Source organism: Oncorhynchus gorbuscha, linkage group LG14 (genome assembly GCF_021184085.1).
Source record: "Oncorhynchus gorbuscha isolate QuinsamMale2020 ecotype Even-year linkage group LG14, OgorEven_v1.0, whole genome shotgun sequence".
NCBI classification, from domain to species: Eukaryota; Metazoa; Chordata; class Actinopteri; order Salmoniformes; family Salmonidae; genus Oncorhynchus; species Oncorhynchus gorbuscha.
Genome location: NC_060186.1, coordinates 26,211,669 through 26,235,825, shown reverse-complemented (window position 1 = coordinate 26,235,825; position 24,157 = coordinate 26,211,669). Strand labels below are relative to the sequence as shown.

The 24,157-nt window shown below is 47.0% G+C and overlaps 1 protein-coding gene across 4 annotated transcripts in view; it reads right to left on the bottom strand.

Annotated features, from left to right (window-relative positions):
- The window catches only part of celsr1a (cadherin EGF LAG seven-pass G-type receptor 1a), a 135,030-nt gene that overhangs the window by 74,922 nt on the left and 35,951 nt on the right, over positions 1–24,157 (bottom strand). For all 4 annotated transcript variants that reach the window (XM_046297656.1, XM_046297652.1, XM_046297653.1 and 1 more), the window contains exons 2-4: positions 1,235–1,403; positions 745–925; positions 145–433 (exon numbers count right to left, since the gene is read on the bottom strand). In XM_046297656.1, the coding sequence (XP_046153612.1) occupies positions 145–433; positions 745–925; positions 1,235–1,403 (639 nt within the window). The remainder of the gene's footprint in view (positions 1–144; positions 434–744; positions 926–1,234; positions 1,404–24,157) is intronic.

The following is a 24,157-nucleotide window of genomic DNA, read 5'->3' as shown; positions in this document are numbered from 1 at the left end:
TGGCCCCAGAACCTTTCGTGCTAACGTTGCCAACTACTACGGCCATGTTCGCACCATTTGCAAGACAGCGCAACAGGTCAGGGAACAGGCTAGCGAGGATAATACAGTACACAAACAACTCCTTCACTGAGTGGAGCCACTGACCAGTGAAGTCTTCCTGACACTCGCAGGTATAGCCTCCCTCTCGGCTGCGACACGTCCCGTTGTTCCTGCAGGGTCCTGAGTAGCAGAGGTCTATCTCAGTCTCGCAGTAGTCCCCGGTGAAGCCTGCAGGACAGCGGCAGCGCAGACCGTTGATGGGGTGGATGGGCCGGAACAGCACCGTGTCGGAGGAGATGAAAGGCGGGGAGCTGTCGAACTTCAGCACAGACACACACTTCATGTAGTTCTCACACGGCTCCCTCAGGCAGATGTTGTCGTCGAAGGGAAGCACCTGGAACGGATACAATTCATTAGGGAATTTCTCAAATCCAGAAAATGAAATGGGCAACAGAGATGGCTGGTTTTCGGGCTTTCCTTTCGAATCAGTGGCTGACTTAGATCGTGTTCATTACGGCACACCGTAGCTAAACTTGTCAAAACAACAACAAAACATTTATTATTGGACAAGTTCGGATAGTACCTCCCTGATCATTTTCTTCAATTTGGGGCCAACTGTACATGACCCAGTTGTCCAGGAGTGGCTATGGGGTAGGCAGGGGTCAATTTGGGATTCATTCAAAGAACCTGTTGTGAGTAAGTTACCTGTTGTGATGATATTAGTCGGAGCAGGGTGCGGTTCAGGTAGATCTGCTCCTGCAGCTCCTCTGAGGGGAAGTACCTCCCCGGGGGACCGCCTGGCTGCAGCGCCGAGAAGGTCACGTTGAGGATGGCGCCGCGAACGTCGGTGTCGTTCTGAATGTTGAACACAAAGACGGCCTGGCGGCTGGTGGAGAGTAGAGAGTCTCATGATCACACAGAGCAGAAGTGCTACACGGACCTCCATGGAGTAGAAGTGCTGTGGCAGCAACAGAATGCTACACGGACCTCCATGGAGTAGAAGTGCTGTGGCAGCAACAGAATGCTACACGGACCTCCATGGAGTAGAAGCTAAGGTTGCATCACTTCAATAACTTCCCCAAAAATTCCCAGGTTAGACAGAAATCCCGGTTCCCGAGGGTTATTATTCCCTCCTGATACCGAGACTCTTGCAAGCAGGTTTTCTGGGACCGTAAGAAGGGAGCAGACACATTACCTGGTGGAGAGCACGGCTGCCACTCCTTCCAGGAAGAGGGACAGCAGAGGGGACAGGAAGCGCTCCTGAGACATGTTCTCCAGGCGCACCGTGATGCTGTTGGTCAACATGTCGTCTGTGATTATGGTGACCCGCAGGGTGCACAATGCTGTGACCCGATGGACACCATCTGGGGAGGGGGGAGGAGAGCGAGAGGGGGGGGGGGGTGGGTTAAATGGATGAACTACAGAGCAAAGCAACAGTTAAAAGACGGATCAGAACGAATGTACATAATTGAAGCCATGAAGCTTTGTTAAGATTTGTTGAGCGTTTTGTAGAATATAGAAGTGATCCTCATCTAAGTGGATGTATTGCAGAGTAGTCGAGTCAACCACAGTTCAACCACACTAAACACATGAAGATTGGTGTTAAACTTTGTTGAATAGTTCACGAATGAGCCCAATTTGTTAAAACTGGCCCGATCATAGACATTAAATCAACTAGACAGAGTCACTGGCAGGCATATAATCATTTGAATAAATAACCTGTCCTGTCAATGACAGCAAAATGTCGGCATTTCCCTCCCTCTTGTCCAGGAACACACTTTAATTACCTACTGTAAATATCTCAATCCTAATGGATCCTTCTCAGAGGAGATCTCGTGCGCATCCCAAATGGCACCCTATTCCCTATATAGTGTACGACTTTAGACCAAGGCCCACGTTGCTCTGGACAAAAGCACAGCACTCGATAGGGAATATAGTGCAATTTGGGACGCAGACCCAAGAGTGTGAACACCAACACCTCCCGCAAACGAGAGACGTGTGCTGCTCACAGCGATTTCCTGACAAATATTATGTTACAGTGAGACTTGGGAAGGACTGGCTTCCAGTGTCCTGAGTCTCTGCCAGCGTTCTCTCTCTGTGCAGAGCTTAGCAGCTGCACTTGTTTGTCATGCCACGGTTCTCTATCGACTACAGTAGATTGAATGAATTAGGTGTCAATGTGATTCCACCTGATTCAAAGCCACTCCTAAGTAATTAAACAACTCTGATCTCGTTTCAACTTGTGGAACAACTGAAAACTGCTCAGTTCTTCTATCCCATATGTCATATGCACTGAGTGTACAAAAGAATCTTTGAATCTTGAGACAATTGAGATATGGATTGTGTTGTGTGTGTGTGTGTGTGTGTGTGTGTGTGTGTGTGTGTGTGTGTGTGTGTGTGTGCCGCTCGGAGGGTGAACGGGCAAGACAAAAGCTGAAGTGCCTTTGATCAGGGTGTGGTAGGAGATGCCAGACGCACCGATTGTGTCAAGAACTGCAATGGCTGCTGGGTTTTTCATGCTCAACAGTTTCCTGTGTGTATCAAGAATAGTCCACCACCCAAAGGACATCCAGCCAACTTAACACAACCGTGGGAAGCATTGGAGTCAACATGGGCCAGCATCCCTGTGGAACGCTTTCAACACCTTGTAGAGTCCATGACCAGACGAACTGAGGCTGTTCTGAGGGCAAAAGGGGGGATGCAACTCAATATTAGGAAGTTGCTCCTAACGTTTGGTGTACTCCGTGTAGAGCCCATAGGCCTAGACCCATTCGTTATAACGCTGAGTTATAGGAAGAGAGCTGACACTGCTAACTCTTAACTGATCCATACAAAGTCTACAGGGCTGATCCATACAAAGTCTACAGGGCTGATCCATACAAAGTCTACAGGGCTGATCCATACAAAGTCTACAGGGCTGATCCATACAAAGTCTACAGGGGCTGATCCATACAAAGTCTACAGGGCTGATCCATACAAAGTCTACAGGGCTGATCCATACAAAGTCTACAGGGCTGATCCATACAAAGTCAACAGGGGCTGATCCATACAAAGTCTACAGGGGCTGATCCATACAAAGTCTACAGGGCTGATCCATACAAAGTCAACAGGGGCTGATCCATACAAAGTCTACAGGGCTGATCCATACAAAGTCTACAGGGCTAGGCTATTTGTTCAACACCAAGCATACAGAGAGAGTCTATAGGGCTCTAATACTGTGGTTTCTGGGATGTAGGAGGAGAGTTGCCAACAGGTGGCTGCAGCAGTTGAAATACTGTTGAAACGTCTCTGAGTGGCCGATCGGGTTGCAGGAGTCTTGTTGAGTCAATGTGTTTGCGTGCGTGAGAGAGACGGCTGAGCGGCAGGTGCCTTGTCAGTCACTCTCCCCCATATTAGGTCATTTCTCAGGACCCCTACACCCCTCTCTAGCCCCGCCTCCCCCCCATTCCTATATTCCCTATCCTCTCCCTCCCCCGTCAGTGCCTCTGTTCATCAGACTGGGTGCTGATACCGTTGTCTCCTCACAGGCTCCTCCACCTCCACCTCCTCCTCCTCCTCCTCTCCCTCTTCACTAAAAGTGCTGCCCAGTGTGTCATCATTATCAGATAAAGAAGAGCAAGACGACCTATGCTTTCCACTCTGTTACACCCACAGTCACCACATACTTCTAGAGAACACACAAAAGCACCCCCCCATGTGGTCATACACACACACACGTTCCCTTAGTTCACCGTAGAGAGAGGGTGCTCTACTAGCACAGGGAGTATCTGTTACACTAGACATCCATCACAGAGTAGTCTACCCAAGTTGTCTACTCCCCCACCTGTCCCCTCTGCCTGTCTGTCCGCGCAACACAGTCAGTACACATGGTGGTCCAGAAGCTAATTGAAACACAAGCAGGGATGGTCGGACAAACGCACGCACACGCACACACACACACACACACACACACACACACACACACACACACACACACACACACACACACACACACACACACACACACACACACACACACACACACACACACACACACACACACACTACAGGAAGCAGGTGTAAGAGGTTCCAGTCACATGTTCTGTTAACATTAAGCAGCAGGTCCAGACAGTAGCTGTTGGCACTCAGCTTAAGACAACAGTAGCACTCTAAACGCTTCGCTGTTGAGAGTACAGCTCAAACCATCCCGACTGTGCTTGACAAAGCGTTTCATCACCTACTCTCCGGGTCCTCAAAAGGCAAATCTAAGCTATTCACTCACTGAGTAAACTGACCAGGAACGAGGCCTACTTTATTGGCCATGAAGTACAAGCGCACAGTCCTGCCTCTCTGACGAATTACATAGATCCCCTGAACCCCATACTGTTCCCCACACACAATGCCGAGGGAACGAGGGTTGACAACAGGCCATTAACAGGGAAGGACAAGGTTAAATACAGGGAGAGTTTTCCAGGAGGAAAACTGTCCTGTGGCATTCCAAGAGAAATGCTATTTATACCCCCCCCCAGCTGTTCTATTCGGGGTCAATGAGAGGGCAACACACACACATACACACAGGGTGTCCCTGGGCAGATCACTGCCAGTCATCCCAGGGCGTGTCACATTCAGACGCCATGGAAACAGGAGTTCTCCGAGGGTAAATGGCACTGCATGAGTGACATGGGAGACGACAGAACCCACCCCGTAGTGATATAAAACACCACACACTACATTACAAAGATGCCGTTTACAAGTATATCGGAGTGAGTGAAATACCCTGCTGAAGGTCTACGGGGTCTGAGACATTTGGTGTAATAAGATCCATTACATTTGTGGGAAGCATCAAGATCAACAGTGTGCTACAGTTTTCTTTAGTGTTTCGTGTGTGTTACAATTACGATATGCCAAGCATTTATGAACTTGTAATAACCATTAAGATGATATGAGACGGACATAGTCCTGCTAAAGTAAACAAACAGGTGTGTCGTCCAATCAATAAGAAACTCACAGCGTGTCACTCATTGTTTTATTAGTCATCTCAGCTAAGAGTCCAGGCAGTATACTGTAACAGTGAATGAATCATATATATGATGATTGAATTGTGTTCATTGGGATTAATAAAATGAAGTAAACAGCAATCTGTTTTCCATAGACGCAGGTCTGTTTATGAGGCAGGAGGTGCTAATAAGGCTGTTAACAGACTGCGAGACAGTGATATGCATGACACCAGTCAGTCTCTGTCGTTTATAGGCCTAGCCATCTATGATTTCATTTAACTCGGCAAGTCAGTTAAGAACAAATTCTTATTTACAATGACGGCCTACACCGGCCAAACCCGGGACGACGCTGGGCCAATTGTGCGCCGCCCTATGGGACTCCCAATCACGGCCGGATGTGATGCAGCCCGGATTCGAACCAGGGACTGTAGTGACGCCTCTTGCACTGAGATGCAGTGCCTTAGACCGCTGCGCCACTCTGGATGGAGCCGGACACTGGGACATTCCACCAAGGTTCCCATCTGTCACAGTGAGTGACAACAACACCGTTGTCTACATCACTAGCCCCACCCACCCATTCTGGAGATCGATGACACTGCTGTCACTATCTGTCTGTGGTCTGTGACTGACAGAGTGTGGCCATCATGGTGGGGGGTAAATTATTTTTCAACTCACAATTTAGGGAGCACGTTTAAACGTTCGTAATTAATTGAAAAATCCTCATAGAATCAACAGATGATTTTCAATTCAATAGACTGAATTAAAAAACGAAGCGGAGCACAACCCTGGTGACCACAACCCTGTTGACCACAACCCTGCACAACCCTGGTGACCACAACCCTGGTGACCACAACCCTGCACAACCCTGGTGACCACAACCCTGGTGACCACAACCCTGGTGACCACAACACTGGTGACTACAACACTGGTGACCACAACTCTGGTGACCACAACTCTGGTGACCCCAACCCTGGTGACCCCAACCCTGGTGACCACAACCCTGCACAACCCTGGTGACCACAACTCTGGTGACCACAACTCTGGTGACCACAACCCTGGTGACCACAACCCTGGTGGCCACAACCCTGGTGACCACAACCCAGGTGACCACAACCCTGGTGACCACAACCCTGCACAACCCTGGTGACCACAACCCTGGTGACCTTAACCCTGGTGACCACAACCCTGGTGACCACAACCCTGGTGACCACCCACACCGTCCAACAACAACAGCAGTGTTTTCACAGATAACGGAAGAAGCAGGGAGCGGGTGGTAAAAACGACAGAAGTCTCATCTGTACGACAGGCGACAGGTTCTCCTCGCAAACCTGTCAACCCCACCCGTGTGAGACAGAGGGGGGATTCAGACCCCCCCCTACAGCGGGAAGAGAGTGGTATGTTCCGGTCCTAAATCACTATGACAGGGGAAAGAAGGAAAGGACAACCCCTGCATTCCACACAAAGACCAATCCTTCCCTGCATTGGTTTGTTTGCAGTGGAAATGTGATTATTTAAATCATTTTGACATTTACCACAGTCAAGTAGGATGGTAATACGAGGAAGTGTTTAATCCTTGAAGAAAGCCAACAATTATAACAACAGACATTCTAGATGGCAGTGTTTTTTATTTTACTGGCAACCATCTTTTATTGCGCAATAACATTTTAAAGGTACAGCGACCAATGAAAACCAGTGAAAACAGAGCCCTATTTAGCAGGTGCTGAGAAAACACCACAAAGCGACCAACTGACCCCTTTCTCTCAAATATTTGAATCACAACAATGACTCCAAACCGACTGTACCTCGACCAATAGGTGTCTAGAGAGAAATCAGCTCCCCTCTTCCCTGTGACACACCTAACCGCCCCTGGCCTATCAGGTACAGAGCAAACCAACAGGTTGTTTGACTGTCGAGTCAATCCCACACATTCACTCACAGTTTGGCTTTCTCAACAATCTGCCGAAGAACGTGCAAATCCCTTTCTCTCTCTCACGCAGACACACACACAGTAACCATTGGGTCCAGTAGAAGAGTTTCTCTCACACTGTGTGAGCAAATAGACAGACTGGGATGTAGGATCACATATCAGCAGCCTACAAGACATGCTGCCAGACATCCTGCTAGACGAACAGGGTCAATTCACCCCCTCTCTTGTCGTCTCTACCATAATGACCATTACAGTATATCCTACAGACTGACAGAACGGAACGACAGTCACACTAGAATCTATCCATCTATTACTCAGGAATTCAACATGCATGGCACGAGATGATAGGTTAGGGAAATGAATAGATTAAATGAGGAAGTGAAGGAAAGGTTCTTAGTGGTTGCCAAGCGGATGTATATTACGCGCGGAGAGGAAACGAGAGCAGGGATACAATGAAACTGTAGCTGACAGAGATAATCACTGCAGATGACTGGGGACGACTGGGACCTCCCTGAGACAGACAGCTGTGCATCGGTCTCTCCCTACACACATCAATCACGTCTCCCACACAACTGCCACAGGCATCAATCGGGAGGACAGGAGATACTGACACCACGGCATATCATTGTAATGCCATTATCCACTGTCACCACTAGAGCTCGAACCTCTCTGTCGACAAACATCTCATTGTAATGCCATTATCAACTGTCACTACTAGAGCTCCAACCCCTCTGTCGACAGACGTATCATTGAAGTGCCATTATCAACTGTCACTACTAGAGCTCTAACCCCTCTGTCGACAGACGCATCATTGTAAAGCCATTATCAACTGTCACCACTAGAGCTCTAACCCCTCTGTCGACAGACGTATCATTGTAATGCCATTATCAACTGTCACCACTAGAGCTCTAACCCCTCTGTCGACAGACATATCATTGTAATGTAATTATCAACTGTCACTACTAGAGCTCTAGCCTCTCTGTCGACAGACATATCATTGTAATGCCATTATCAACAGTCACCACTAGAGCTCGAACCTCTCTGTCGACAGACAACTAGGATGTGACTTCATCACGATGATAGCACGTTCGTGTTTCAATATAGGCCACATGTCAGGCATAAATAGTCGGAACCTTGGCCTAGAGTCTGAGCAGTGGCCCTTTAAATGAAACCGTGTTCCGGGATCAATGGTTAACTGTACAGGAATGTGTAGAGTGACTGGGTTCACTGAGAAACCCTGTCAGGTTTACAGACCCCAGACCTGAAGTTAGACAACTGGGAGAAATGTGCAGCTCATCTATCCGTTTTTGGACTATCCCAAATGGCACGCCTGTCCCTATATATTGCACAACATAGGGAATAGGGTGCCATTTGGGATGTAGAGCATAGTCCAAAAACAGATAGATGAGCTGCACATTTTTCCTAGTTGTCTAACTTCAGGTCTGGGGTCTGTAAACCCGCTCATATTCCCCTTCACCAGGAATGAATGGTGCAAAGTCAGCAGAGAGTAGTCAGTGTCAACTGTAAATCCTCCACTGGCAGTCCATTCAGGTAAAGGAGGAGATAGTCTGCTACATATCCTAGCTCATCCCGTCCTCCCTCCCTCTCTTCGCCCATCACCACTACCTTTAACAGTCTCTGTCCGTCTGTACCTGTGTCTCATCCCTGTCTGTCCAGCAGGCCCGGTGGACTCTACACCCAGAACCCTTTATCTCACAGGATTAGTGTCTATGTACGTCTGGCAGGGGCTTTGATCTGCTCTGGCCTGGAGACAGGCACACGGATTGCGCCTCAAATGGCACCCTTTGCCCTTTATAGTGCAATACTGTTGACCAGGGCCCATAGGGGAACTAGTCAAAGGTAGTGCACTATATAGGGAATAGGGTGCCACTTGGAATGCACACATGGACATACCTGAGAATAAATATGTCTGGGGAGATGAGAGGGGCTTTCACTGAGTGCTTCCAGACACACTGACAGTAATAGAGTAGAGGAGATGAATGGAGAGGAGGAGAGCTTCTGGCCACTACTCCTGTTCTGAGGCTGCCAAGGGTAGTGTCCAAAAGCATACTCTGCCATATTCTGTCTATCCGCAACTCTGCGGCTCTGGCTGTTTTAGAAGCGCTGGTGATGATGTCACAGAGGTGTCCTCCTATCCCACTAGACGAGCGAAATTCACCTCATGTCATAACTCAGACACACGTACACAAAAAACACACACGGCTGTCCCAGCAAAATCCCTCTCGACACCTGCATCTTTCCCTCTTCGTCCTCTCCTACGCTAAAACCCCAAAGGCAGGTGTGAGTTAACGAGGATTAAAGCGCTCGCACTTGGCCAGTCAAGTCACTCAACCGTAGTTGTGAGGAGAGGAGAGCGGCAAGCAGGTAGAGACACAAAAGACTCCTTTCACCCCGGGATGAGAGGAGGGGGGCTAACAGGGAATAACATCCCTTCGACAGCACTGGAACAGGTGGGATTACAACACAGGAACAGGAAGAGGGAATCATTCAATTCTTCCAGAGTGATCATGAAATACAACCATGACGGCCTATTCCAAATCAAATCCAATCAAATGTTATTTGTCACAATCTTTGTAAACAGGTGTAGACCAACAGTGTAATGTGTACTCATGGGCCCTTAAAAACAGTGCAAAGAGAATGATAGATAGAAAAGTCAAACACAATTAGTAACGATAACTGGGCTATATAGACAGGGTACCAGTACTGAGTCGATGTGCAGGGGGCACGAGGTAATTGAGGTAGATATGTACATAACGTCAGTGCCTTCAGTTAAGTATTCACACCCTTTTAACTTTGTCCAGATTTAGTTGTGTTACAAAGTGGGAATAAAATGGATTTAATTGTCGTTTTTTTTTTTTGTCAACGATCTACACACAATCATCTTTAATGTCAGAGTGGTAGAAAAGTGCAAATATTTAAAAACATTTTATGGAAAATAAAATACTAATATATTTTGATTTGAGTATTCAACACCCTGAGTCAATAGATGTTAGAGTCACCTTTGGCAGTGATTACAGCTGTTTTTGGATAAGTCTCTAATAGCTTTTCACACCTGGATTGTACAATATTTGCCCATTATTCTTTTTCAATTCTTTAAACTCTGTCAAGTTGGTTGATCATTGTTAGACAGCCATTGTCAAGTCTTGTCATAGATATTCAAGCTGATTGAAGTCAAAACAGTAACTAGGCCACTAAGGAACATTGAATGTCGTCTTGGTAAGCAACTCCAGTGTAAATCCGGCCTCGTGTTTTAGGTCATTGTCTTGCTGATAGGTGAATTTATCTGCTAGTGTATGTTGGAAAGCAGACAAAAATCAGATTTTCCTCTAGGATTTTGCCTGTACTTAGCTCTATTAAGTTTATTTTTATCCTAAAAACCTCCCTACTCATAACCTGATGCAGCCACCACCATGCTTGAAAATATGAAGAGTGGTACTTGGTGATGTGTTGCGTTTGCCACAAACACAATGCTTTGTATTTAGTACAAAAACACAATTTATTTGCTACACTTTTTACAGTATTACTTTAGTGCCTTATTTAAAAATAGGTTACATGTTTTGGAATACTTTTGTTTTGTACAGGCTTCCTTATTTCACTCTGTCATGCAGGTTTAGTATTGTGGAGTAACTGCAATGTTGTTGATCCATCCTAATTGTTGTCCTATCACAGACATTAAACTCTGCAACTGTTTTAAAGTCCCCATTGGCCTCATGGTGAAATCCCTGAGTAGTTTCCTTCCTCTCCAGCAACTGAGTTAGGAAGGACGCCTGCATCTTTGTAGTGACTGGGTGTATTGACACACCATCCAAAGTGCAATTGATAACACTACTGATAACCATCTTTGCGAGTCATTGGAAAGCCGCCCTGGATTTTGTGGTAGAATCTGTGCTTGAAATTCACTACTCAACTGAGGGACCTTACAGATAATTGTATGTGTGGGATACAGAGACTGAGTAGTCAATCAAAAATCATGTTAACCCCTATTACTGCACACAGAGTGAATCCAGGCAACTTTACTATATGACTTTCCTCTTGAACTTATTTAGGCTCGCCACAACAAAGGGGTTGAATACTTATTGACTCAAGACATTTCTGCTTATAATTCATTATTCATTTGTAAAATACTCTGAAAATAAAATCCACCTGTGTCATTATGGGGCACTGTGTGTAGATCGGTGACACAATCTCAATTGAATCCATGCTAAATGCAGGCTGTAACCCAACAAAATGTGGAAAAGGTCAAAGGGGTGTGAATACTTTCAGAAGGCACTGTAGGAACGACGCTATAGACCCTTCTCCTGTTACCAAGCCATACCCCCATCTCAGGCTGCGTGCTGCTTGCATTTTAACCTGTGGTCGACCCCATTTAAGGCCAGACCCAGAGAGAAGAAAAGAGACACTGTTACAGCAAGATGACTACTAAAATGAGTACAAATGAAGGACTAACAGTTTGATTTGCTATTCAGCTGTTGTTACTCCATCGTATCCACAATAGGCTAGTCTAGGCCATTGTCCTCTATCTCGCAGCTATAGGGGCTGCTCAACGAGCTGTCACACTGGACCTGAGATTCTAAACATAGATAGAACAGAGTGCATTGCTGCAAGTTGCCCCTGTTGACACCACAGGCCTTGGTGGCTGAAGGCTGGAATTGCATTACAAGGTATATTAGATTAAGGACCCAAGGGAGAGAAGGAGAGGGAGGGGGGAAGAGTGGATAGAGTGTCATGTTCATTGTCTATTAAATTAGCTGGGAATAATTTGCCGGGTGTCATGAGACGTTCATCTGCTGTGAGGACAGAGACCGAGACTAGAGCCTGATGGCTGGGGGTGTATATCTACATTACAGGAATACAGTCACACGATGGATCACTGAAGGGTCTCATCCAGCAGCCGGCTCTCTCTCTCTCTCGTCTCTCTCATCTCTCTGGATTTCCTAGCAATTACCCTGGGGACGAGGTCACGGGTGGCTACAGGGTCCTATTGCTTTACCCGGGCTGATTAATGTCCCAAATCCGTAGCAACTACTTAGTGGTTAACTCTGCAACTCGGCATCTCTCCCCCTCTCTCCAACCCTCCATTCTCTCTCCTCTAATTGAGTGCCGGCTCACCCATTTCCTCTCATTATAAGGTCAGAGGTCATCATATCCAGGTGTCTACTACTCGTCACCAGATGGAAAGGTAGACGTGGCCCATAGGCACTGATCTAGGACCCGTTGTACCCTCCCCCAATATTAACCGTAGCGATTCGTTAGGGAAAGTGCAAGATTGACCTCGGATCAGTTTCTCGAGGCAACTTATTCCTACTCCTCTCCAGACTGGTGGAGGAAAGGGGGGAGGGGAAAAGGAGGGGTATTAGAGAAAAGGGGAGGACATGTTGATTAGAAAGAGGGAAAGGAGGGGAGAGATGGGGGAGGAACCAGAAGGGGTATGTCAAGAAAAGATCAAGGGAGGGGTTAAGGCGTCCGCAGGCTTCCCAGAGGAAACTGTTCGCAATATTTTGTGACATTTTTTGTTCGCTTTGGACTTCAGTAAGGTTTTTTCGTCTGTTCGGGCAAACCGAAGTCGGTAGCCGAAGTCTACGCCCCTTTGTGATTGGTCAACAGTAGGGTTTCTTCAATAAAGTCTTTCTCATTCCAATGAGAGACGACTCGTGTTCATGCACATTTTTCCCCGAGTGTCTGTCGCGTACAGAGACGCACACTTACGCTGTAAGAATAGTGACCACAGCAACTACACAGCCACCAAGGGCTGACCTAAATACTGCCCTGTAGCCAGGGCCTTGGAGCATGGCCAGACAGAGAGAGAGAGAGGAGAGAGCGAGAGAGGAGAGTATGACGAGAGAGATACAATATGTAAAGAAAGAGAGATGGCGAGAGAGATAGGAAACGCACCAGGGTTTGACCTCGGTTGTGTGATTACATGTTCCTGACAAGATAAAATCCCATCACACATGACTTTATCTGCCTTAACTGCTGTAGTCAATCAGTGACAATAGGGATACGCTTTCATCATACTTCCCGACTCAGAATATATCACAGTAGAGCTAGAAAGAGAGAGAATGAAAAGAGAGATATAGTATGTAGAGAGAGACAGAGATGGAGGATGCACCAGGGTTTGACCTAGGTTCTGTGATGATTACATGTTCCTGACAAGACCCCATTATCCATGACTTGATCTGCTGTAGTCAATTATCTGCTGTAGTCAATCAGTGACCAAATATATTTCCCTGCTCAGCTAGCTTTGCTTTCTCCTTTTAGCTGGATATGAGTACAGACCACACAAACTAGAGGTCGACCGAGGATGATTTTCCAACGCCGATACCGATACCGATTATTGGAGGACCCCAAAAAAAAGCAGATACCGATTAATCAGATGATTTTTAAAATTGATTTGTAATAATGACAATTACAACAATACTTAATGAACACTTATTTTAACTTAATATAATAAATCAATAAAATCAATTTAGCCTCAAATAAATCATGAAACATGTTCAATTTGGTTTAAATAATGCAAAAACAAAGTGTTGGAGAAGAAAGTAAAAGTGCAATATGTGCCATGTAAGAAAGCTAACGTTTAAGTTCCTTGCTCAGAACATGAGAGCATATGAAAGCTGGTGGTTCCTTTTAATATGAGTCTTCAATATTCCCAGGTAAGAAGTTATAGGTTGGAGTTATTATAGGAATTATAGGACTATTTATCTCTATACCATTTGTATTTCATATACCTTTGACTATTGAATGTTCTTATAGGCACTTTAGTAGTGCCAGTGTAACAGTATAGCTTCCGTCCCTCTCCTCGCTCCTCCCTGGGCTCGAACCAGGAACACAACGACAACAGCCACCCTCGAAGCAGCAGGTTATTAATATGGTCAAATCTGGAAACTATCATCTCGAAAACGTTTATTCTTTCAGTGAAATACGGAACCATTCCGTATTTCATCTAATGGGTGGCATCCAGAAGTCTAAATATTCCTGTTACATTGCACAACCTTCAATGTTATGTCATAATTACGTAAACTTCTGGCAAATTAGTTTGCAACGAGCCAGGCAGCCCAAACTGTTGCATATACCCTGACATTGCATGCAATGAACACAGGAGAAGTGACAGAATTTCACCTGGTTAATATTGCCTGCTAACCTGGATTTCGTTTAGCTAAATATGCAGGTTTAAAAATATATACTTCTCTGTGTATTGGTTTTAAGAAAGGCATTGGTGTTTATGGTTAGGTACAGTTGTGCAACGATTGTGCTTTTTTCACAGATGCGCTTTTGTTAAATCATCCCCCGTTTGGCGAAGTTGTCTGTCTTTGTTAGGAAGAAATAGTCTTCACACAGTTCGCAACGAGCCAGGCGGCCCAAACTGCTGCATATACCCTGACTCTGTTGCAAGAGAAGTGACACCATTTCCCTAGTTAAAAGAAATTCATGTTAGCAGAGAATATTAACTAAATATGCAGGTTTAAAAATATATACTTGTGTATTGATTTTAAGAAGGACATTGATGTTTATGTTTAGGTACACGTTGGAGCAACGACAGTCCTTTTTCGTGAATGCGCACCGCATCGATTATATGCAACGCAGGATAAACTAGTGAAATCGTCAACCATGTATAGTTAACTGGTTATGATTTATTGATTGTTTTTTATAAAATAAGTTTAATGCTCGCTAGCAACTTTACCTTGGCTTCTTACTGCATTCGTGTAACAGGCAGTCTCCTTGTGGAGTGCAATATAAGGCAAGTGGTTAGAGCGTTGGACTAGTTAACTGTAAGGTTGAAAGATTGAATCCCCGAGCTGACAAGGTAATAATTTGTCGTTCTGCCCCTGAACAAGGCAGTTAACCCACCGTTCCTAGGCAGTCATTAAAAATAAGAATGTGTTCTTAACGGACTTGCCTAGTTAAATAAAGGTGTAAAAATAAATAAAAATAAATGTAAAAACAAAAATGAATCCGATTTCTGAAAATTTGAAATCGGCCCTAATTAATCGGCTATTCCGATTAATCGGCCGACCTCTAACACAAACCCTGCATCACACTAGAGATGGAGAGAAAGAGAGATAAGAGAGGAGGAGTGGGGAGGGTATATGGGAAAGAGAGAGCAATGAAGAGAGAAGGAGCTCTTCAATAACGGTGTTTAGAAAGTAAAATAAACCATATCTGTGATATCTAAGATGTGGAAAAGGTTTTCTGTGGCTTTACACTGTGAGATTGAGGAGGGTGTATGAGATGAGGAGATAGCTCGGTCTGTCTGGGTGATAAACTCACTCAGCAACACAACAGAATGACGAAACCACCCTACCAAATCAAAACAGCACACAAAACACGTCAACAATGAAGCATAGTCAATCAGGCCTGTCCAAACTACTCCTACCGCTAGGCCAGGGTAAAATATCTTCTAGAACATTTTATCTTACATTTTCACACTACTGAAGAGACACAGAAGCACACAAAAAGAAAGTACCTGAGAAAGAACCTTAAGGAACATACAACGTTGTGATTGGGTGGGGGGGGGTTGATACAGTTATATATTTAAATATTTTTTAGACGATATATCATAGTTTTGACAATATTGCAATATTTTTTTTACGCTAGTTGGCTGTAACGATACAAACACGTCAGTATTTTTCTTCTTTTTTAAATAGGGAGCCAATTTGCTATAGCTATAGACCTCCCAGCTGAAGCACATCCTCCCTCCCTCCCTCCAGACTGGTACGGCTGCAGCACCCATAGACTGACGTCCCAGTGTAACTCAGTGTAACACACTAGATGTCTTTCTCACAGACACAGAGATAATCCACAGGAATTGCGTTCATCTGTAAGAGAGATTAAGGAATGCTCTTTTATATGTGCAGATCTGTCATGGCATGCGTGCGTGTGTGTGGAGAAGGGGATTTTGTGTGTGTGTGCGTGCGTGCGTGCGTGTGCACAGCGCTCTCCGAGTACGTTTACATGCACACTATTAATTCAATATTAAACTGATTATGGCATCAGTCATGTAAACACCTAACACCGCTCATCTTAAATCGGCGTTAGGTCATAATCGAAGTCAGCATATCTGAGCAAATCTTTCAAATGATTAGGACAGGGAAACGCCTTGATCAGAGTTGCAGAAGGTTGTTTGCGTGTGCTAGCACGAGCAGCGCAGGCTTCCTTCGTTTGCGGGAACGAAGTGATTTCGGGGAAAGACAAAAGTATTCATCTTGGAAATCGGTTTTTACAAACAAAATGTAAAATGTCAGAGCTCCTGACACAAATAACACGGTCGCCGTGGTAGAACGTTTATTTAGATTGGAGATTCTCTGTCTTAATCAAAGTCCCATCAGGTAGGCTGATTTCAGACGTGTCCATGGAAACGGTTGGTTCTTCTTGCAAAGCAGATAAATATGTAAATCAAACTATTATATTCATCTGACTATTCACAGTGGTGGTATTACTTTGGGCATGTAAACACACTCACCGGAAAGAGTCTGAAGGCATTCCCTTGTTCCTCGACACTTATGGTGTTACGGTAGAGAGTAGCAGGGTTAGCCCTTTGTTGCCAGACAAACTGGGGTCTGCTCTGCACGGTGCTCAGTTAGAATCTGCACCGTTGCTATGTAACACCACGGAGATTACGACATAGAGATCCATCGAGGTCAACACGTCTGGCACAAAGAGGTAGCTTGACACTTATGACATGTTTCGGCAGCACAATAACACTGTAAACTATTTGGAAGTACTTCTAAACACGTCATATGAGAGCTATCCCCCCCCCTTCTCAGAAGTATCTCTCGCTATCACGAGGGGGTGTGGCAGGGTGAGTTCATTGGTTCCACAGCCACAGGCGGCCATAACTCCGTGGGTCTTCTCTCGCTCGTCACAACGCCCTCCTCCCTCCATTTTGTCAACAATTCATTTCCTTCAACGATAAAGCGGTCGTCGACGGCAACGCCACACAGGTAGACACAGTCAACATGCTGCGACACGGCTCCTAGAACTTTAATAACAGTGTGTATGGCGGCGCGTGCGTCTTTTAATGAGCACTGAAGGTATTTTACATCTCTCTGAGTGAAGTGTGGCGAGGCCAGAACCATAACTCATTGCCAGCAGAATGAAATGCCTCTATCTCTGAGGAGAGAACAGTTGTGTGATGTGATGTGAAGGCGCGTTACTGAAGTCATACAGTCATTTACTATTTCCCCTTAACCCCGCACTGTGTAGGGAGGGAGGGATTGTGATGGGAGTCAATGCTGAGACCAAGGTCTATTTACCACCTGAGCCCTGTTGAGCGCAATACATACACACACATCCATATACACATTAAAACACATGAAGAGAAAAACACAAGTCAATGGAATTCCTCGTGTCCATCGACAGTCTCTTATCCCTCGCAGAGAACAAGGAGGAGAGGAGACTGGGGAGGACTGGAGAAGGCTGAAGGCCTCTCCACTCATCCCTCCATTCCTGCTCTCCCTGTCATCCCTCATTACCACCCACAATGCACTGCTGCTTAACAGCTCCCCTGAGTAGAGGACGAAGGGGGGGGGGGGTTCCCCTCTATTCCTTTACTTTCACAATCACATTCTCTCATTTCAATAGAATCTCCCGGTGAGCCAGGGATTATTCACCTTCAGTCAAGCAGAAAGCTTCATTTCACTCTGAAAAAGACCACAATTACATACCGATCCACTGCAATAAAACAGCAGCCCTCGTAATATTCAGTTAACCACTCTATTCTTCTTCGGTGACAACACTTGCAAGTACACGTTTCAGAAGCCTTTAGTGTGAGTTGACTGGTGTTTCAGTCTAGAGCCTACCTCTTCAACCACGAGGAGCCCTGCATTTCTCTATCGCCCTTTCTCACGCACACACCCCCATCTCTCCCCACACATGTATGTCGTTTGGCTTACACACACTCCTCCATCCGTCTTATTAATGGGACTACAGATGTGTTAGTCTGGGGCCTGGGGCCCGAAGCCTTTACACATGTCCATTTCACACTTGTACGGGTAACCCACTTATACATGCAGTGAAACAGGACAAATATCAGCCTCCGCTATTTGACCTTTGTGGATTTGCGCCTCAGACATGTTGTGGAGTGGAGCTCAGAGACCAGAGTGGAAGGATTGGTTAATGGAGAGCACCTGGCCTAGTCTGCCTGCCTGCCTCTGTAGATTTCCCCTGATCTGCCTCTCTCACAGCCTAATCTCTCTCTCCTCTTAAACCCCAGTGTGGTGGGCTGGGCCGGTACAGCTTTGTTTCTTTGGACCAGGGGGGGTAGTAAAACCGACGGGAACCAGAACAGAACAAGGCACGGTGGAGGAGGAGATGTTGGCTACCTTCCTGCTACTGAGGAATTCAAGGTTTTACAGCCCTGGTCCTGGGCAGCAGACAGAGAGAGAGAGAGAGAGCGCGAGAGAGAGAGAGAGAGAGTGAAGAACCTATTTTAATTTAGCCAATACTCAATTAAATTATCAATAACTCAACCAAGAGGAGCAACAGGTGGGCCTGAGACTACTGCCCTTTAACTCATCTGGCTCGGGATCAATGGCTCAATGACACAAGTCAACTCATAGGCCGATCACAGACTGGTAGCTTTGGAGTGGATGTCAAGGGTGCATGCTTCTGCATTTGCTTTCACTTGCCCTTTAATATGTGTGTTCTAGTTTGTACAGGAGCATGCTACATTTGTGCAGAGAAGTGAAATATTTGAGTTGCGGCATTGGTTTTATATTGGACAGGCGGCATATATGGATAAGAATCCCCATGTGAAGTTATGTCCGTAAATCTACTGTGGTCTGATAATTATCAGGTTTTAAATCCCCCTTGACAGTTTTAAACGCGCGTAAATTGATCGATGATTTACAGTTGAAACCCTTTCTACGAGATGACAGCGTCTTGGGGCGAGTCTCGCAGCGGCATGTAGCTAGCATGGAGTAGGGGAGGGGAAATAGTGGGGGGGGGGGTCCACCATATCTAACTAGGTATGAAAACTACAATTACACCATCCTTTTTTCAACCGCAGTCATTTGTCCCCTTTTGATTGGTTTTGCTTTCCTCAGAAATGCGACAGGAGACATGAACAGAGGAATGAGAGGTATGTCTCGAGCCTCTACACATCCTCACGGCTTTCAGGTAGCTACGTGCTCTAGTTGGTCGCAATGTTGCTACTATCAAGGGCTTGATAAATCCCTTTTGGAGAGCGGCGAACCCGGAGGTGAGCATCTCGGTCTTTCCTCAGCTGGCCAGAGGAGCCTGACATTACAGAGTAATAGGATATACCACATTAGAGCATCAGGCACAGTAACTGGTGTGCATACTAGTTCATATAGTCATGGTTTGTTTATCAACGATTTGCTACTGATGGCTCTTTCCATTAAATGAAACGCCTGAGTGATGTCCGGTCACTGATCCCGACCGCCATTATGGAGTGGCTTGACTAAGATCCACACCGATACTTCTATTACCAAGCCTTTGCTTTGCACGTTGTTAGGTTGGACACAGGGAATGTCTGTGGTGTTACAGCATGCTTTAGCGACAGTGCAGGGGGGGGGTACACGGACGACAGAGGCCACCTCTCTAGCTGTGTGTTGGTAACAGCTGTGAAAATGCCTCCACTCCTCCTCAGAATACGCCTGCACGCCCCGGCTCTACTTTTACACATTTACACAAGGACCTGCGTCGCCCGGGCAACCCTTTCTTGGCTTTGTTCGAAAAGAGCCAATCATCCGCGGGCGCGTAACTAAGCCTCCTGTTTGTCAGTAACTGGGACGGACAATGCCTGTAACTTGACTCTGGTCCAACGAAGAGGGAGGGAGGGAGAGAACGGGAGGGGGGAGAGCAAAAGAGAGAGAAAGAGAGTAGGAGAAAAGAAGAAGGCAAAGGACAGTGAGCAAGCCAAGAAGGCAAGGGAGCGTGAGTGGGAACGGCAAGAGAAAGAGAAGGCAGGAGAAATGAAGGAAAAGGAGAGTGCTAGCTACCTCGAGGATGATTCCATGACAGTGGAACTGATACTCCGGACCAGTCTTATTAGGACGTGCGCTGGCGGGTGGTTCCTAAGCAGCACAGCCAAGGAAGGGCTCCGCCTGTAAGGAGGCGTTTGATCCGTTCGGACGATAGTCAACGTTAGCCGGGCTATGTGTTAGGGTGAAGTGGTTTGGTCACTAAATGAGACGGGTGGGACAGGAGAGTATTTGGTAATGTCTCCTAAAGAGATAGACGGGAGTCATATCTGGCAGACCCATGCAGACTAGCAAAGGACTTCAACAGACAGCGAGGTAAGGGTCGTTGGGGGTGGGAGTTGGCGTTTAAGGGGCAGGGGGCCTGGTGTTGCATGGCTGGCGCGTGTGAGAGTGTGGTCACAGCTCACTGGTTCTCTCGCCCAGCTGTTGAATAGGGCCATTTGACTAATGCCCACCTCCCACCGTCCCATTCTCAGCTGGCAATGTACCCCATGCTGACCTTAGCCTACCTCTATTCCCTATGCATGTACCGTGTGTCCAGTTGGCTCTTCTGTCTGGCCCTATGGCAGGGGAGGGCGCTACCGTGTGTCCAGTTGGCTCTTCTGTCTGGCCCTATGGCAGGGGAGGGCGCTACCGTGTGTCCAGTTGGCTCTTCTGTCTGGCCCTATGGCAGGGGAGGGCGCTACCGTGTGTCCAGTTGGCTCTTCTGTCTGGCCCTATGGCAGGGGAGGGCGCTACCGTGTGTCCAGTTGGCTCTTCTCTCTGGCCCTATGGCAGGGGAGGGCGCTACCGTGTGTCCAGTTGGCTCTTCTGTCTGGCCCTATGGCAGGGGAGGGCGCTACCGTGTGTCCAGTTGGCTCTTCTCTCTGGCCCTATGGCAGGGGAGGGCACTACCGTGTGTCCAGTTGGCTCTTCTCTCTGGCCCTATGGCAGGGGAGGGCGCTACCGTGTGTCCAGTTGGCTCTTCTCTCTGGCCCTATGGCAGGGGAGGGTGCTACCGTGTGTCCATTTGGCTCTTCTGTCTGGCCCTATGGCAGGGGAGGGCGCTACCGTGTGTCCAGTTGGCTCTTCTGTCTGGCCCTATGGCAGGGGAGGGCGCTACCGTGTGTCCATTTGGCTCTTCTGTCTGGCCCTATGGCAGGGGAGGGCGCTACCATGTGTCCAGTTGGCTCTTCTGTCTGGCCCTATGGCAGGGGAGGGCGCTACCGTGTGTCTGTGTGAGAGGGACTCAGTGCCGCTTCCAGGCTCTTGTGATGCCGGCTGATATGCCCATTGCTTTTCAATATATTTCTAATAATTTTCAAGTCAACCTTGTCCTCCAAGAGTCCAGACTCCAGAGCAGCTGACTATCTCTGGCCCATCTAGTGACTTTGACACAGTGGTAGTGAGACAGAGCCAGCCCCCCCTACTGTCCTCCAGTCACACAGACCAGCAGGGGGGCACTACACTGTGATACACCCAGCACGAGGCTCTTTCACTGGTCCTTCAGTCTCTGGCCACAGCCACAATAGACCCCGGGCAGGAGCCCCACTCCACCCCAAAATGACCCTAAGAGAGGCTTCTGGTTGCTATAGAGATAACCCAGTGGGCACCAAAAAATCCTGCAAAGGCTTTGGGAATAAGTGAGAGAAGAAGAGAGGAAGAAATTAAAGAGAGCGAGAGAGCGAGTGGAATCTAGTCAATAGCTCCACTTCCCAGCTGTATAAATGTAGGCCTATGCCAGTGTAATGCAGGCCCACGCTGCACTGTCCTCACTACAATACTAGAGCATTTACACTACCAGTCCCAGCCGTGCTTTTCCTGCTTCAGTACCATGAGATATGTTCATACCAACCTCTGTTCCCCCTGAAGACATAACCACAACACCCAATTAAACCTGCAACCCAATGGGAACTGTCCGTCCACAGTATAGCACTCGCTAAACAAGCATATCCATGCTGTTTTTACTCACACCAGATCGCAGCAGGTACATAAGGTCCTAACCCTCTCACACACACACACACACACGTTGTTGACTTACGAAAGAAAAGGTGTATATGTAACAGTTTCTAAGCTGTGTGGCAACAGGCCAGTTAAAAGGAAGTGACAGAGTTCACCCTGTGTGTGGTGTGTTTCTCAGTTAAAAGGCTAAAGACACAGCCAGGCACTCCCAACAGCTACAACACACCTTACTGGGCAAACATTCACTCAACAGGGCTGTGGAATGGCTACGGGAGGAACGCTTGGGGGACAGAGAGAGTTACCGCAGTCGTCTCGTCTCGTCTGCCACACAACTGAACTGTATGTACATTGCGACAGGACAGACTCCCCAGTGACTGGTCAGAACTTCTGGCTCCACATGAGCGCTGAGCACCATCCGACTGCAGCTCAGTCTCAGCTCAGGACAGTGCACTCTATTGCAGAATTGTTTACCGATATATCATTACACACTACTACAGTATATAGGACAGCAAAAGATTACGAGCTTATTAATATCATACTATTTCATTGAGTGAAAATGAATAGGCTGGAGATATGGTGGTGATACGTGCGTGAAAGCCATCCTGCTCAAGCCTGTGTGTGTGTGTGTGTGTGTGTGTGTGTGTGTGTGTGTGTGTGTGTGTGTGTGTGTGTGTGTGTGTGTGTGTGTGTGTGTGTGTGTGTGTGTGTGTGTGTGTGTGTGTGTGTGTGTGTGTGTGTGTGTGTGTGTGTGTGTGTGTGTGTGTTTTAGATGAGGATAAGGGGGTCAGTCAGTATGTGAGGCATCCCGGTATGGCAACTGTCATCACCCGAGTGGACGCATCTCATTCCTCACATCCCCCAACTTGGGAGCGGGACCCAGGACCGAGCTCAGGACCCCTGCAGGGCCCAGCTCCATACCCAGAGAGGGGCACAGCCAGGAGGAAACAGACTTGCTCTAGACGTTACATTTGAGCCATTTAGCAGGCGATCTTATTCAGGGCGACTTCTCCGAGTCGGGTTCGGGGATTCCAACAGTCAATCTTTCGGGTTACTGGCCTAGCGCTCTTAAACGCTAGGCTACCTGCCTGCCCGTAGACCAGCCCATGACTCATGCCCTGCCTCATACCCTGAGCCCAGAGTGGGGAACAGCCTGAGGGGAAAAAGGCTTAGACCCTAGACCCTTACGGAGACCCACTTAACTGGGGCCTAGCAAGACCACATCTATTCAGGACCCGGAAGCGAAAATTGTGACATTTCATTACAGAGGGTAATTAGGCTCCATTCACTCGCATTGTCCTGCAGGCCGTTACAATGTGTGTGAATAATAACACGGTCTAACAGCGTAGGCTAATGGCTGGGACTACTGGGGCTTTGACAAAAAAAAACAACCCCTTCCCCTCGCTCCATTGTCATGTATTTACCTCGGGTCGACATTATCAGAGGATCCGTTTCAAAAGTCCCACTATTTTTACTGCAAGAAGAGAGGATTGAGATTGCAGAGGAATCCCTGTTTGCGACTGCCGGGATATAGGCCTCGTTGGCGAAGATAATTAAGATAATACAGTTAAGAGATGAGGACCCTCCTTTTCCGTCTGTGGGAATCTCAAGGCCTCACAGTGAAACGTTCACACAGTTGTGTTGGCAAAAGGGGGAAACATTAGGCCTGACGGAGACAGCTAGACAACAGAGAGATAACACTCCACAGACAACAGGACGGGATCAATGTTCCTATCGAGAACTGGGTGTTGGGAACTGCTCTGGGGAAAAAAAACAGACTTGGACATTCACTTTGGATTCTAATAGTTAAACAGAAGGACGATAGACAAGTAGCGTGCGTGTGTTACAGCAGCTGATGTCCATGCTGATAAAGACTCTCCTGCCACTGTCCAGTAGGCCAGGCTCTGGTCTAGTTGACTTCTAGGGTCAAAGGTAAAATCCCCATCAGTAGTAGGGTCATCCTGGAATCTGTGACCTCACTACCTCAGTCCAGAGACATACCCAGCTGACAGGGATCATAAATCCACACCAAATCATTAGATCAATGAATCAACAAGTGCATTAATACGGACACACACCGTCTCATCTCAACACGACAGAAAAGTTTGTCTTTGAAAATTAACAGGCTTTCAAGGGTAACCGTGACAGCAGTGACAATAGACGAGGGTCCATTCAATGGATCTCAGTGGACGTTTGGCTGCTGGGAACACTACTGGATGGCAATCTATGAGTGGTGTGAATGTCTATGGTGAGACAGTGAGAGGCTGTATCAGTGGAGGAGGCGAGATGTCTGCCTGTTATCAGTGAATCAC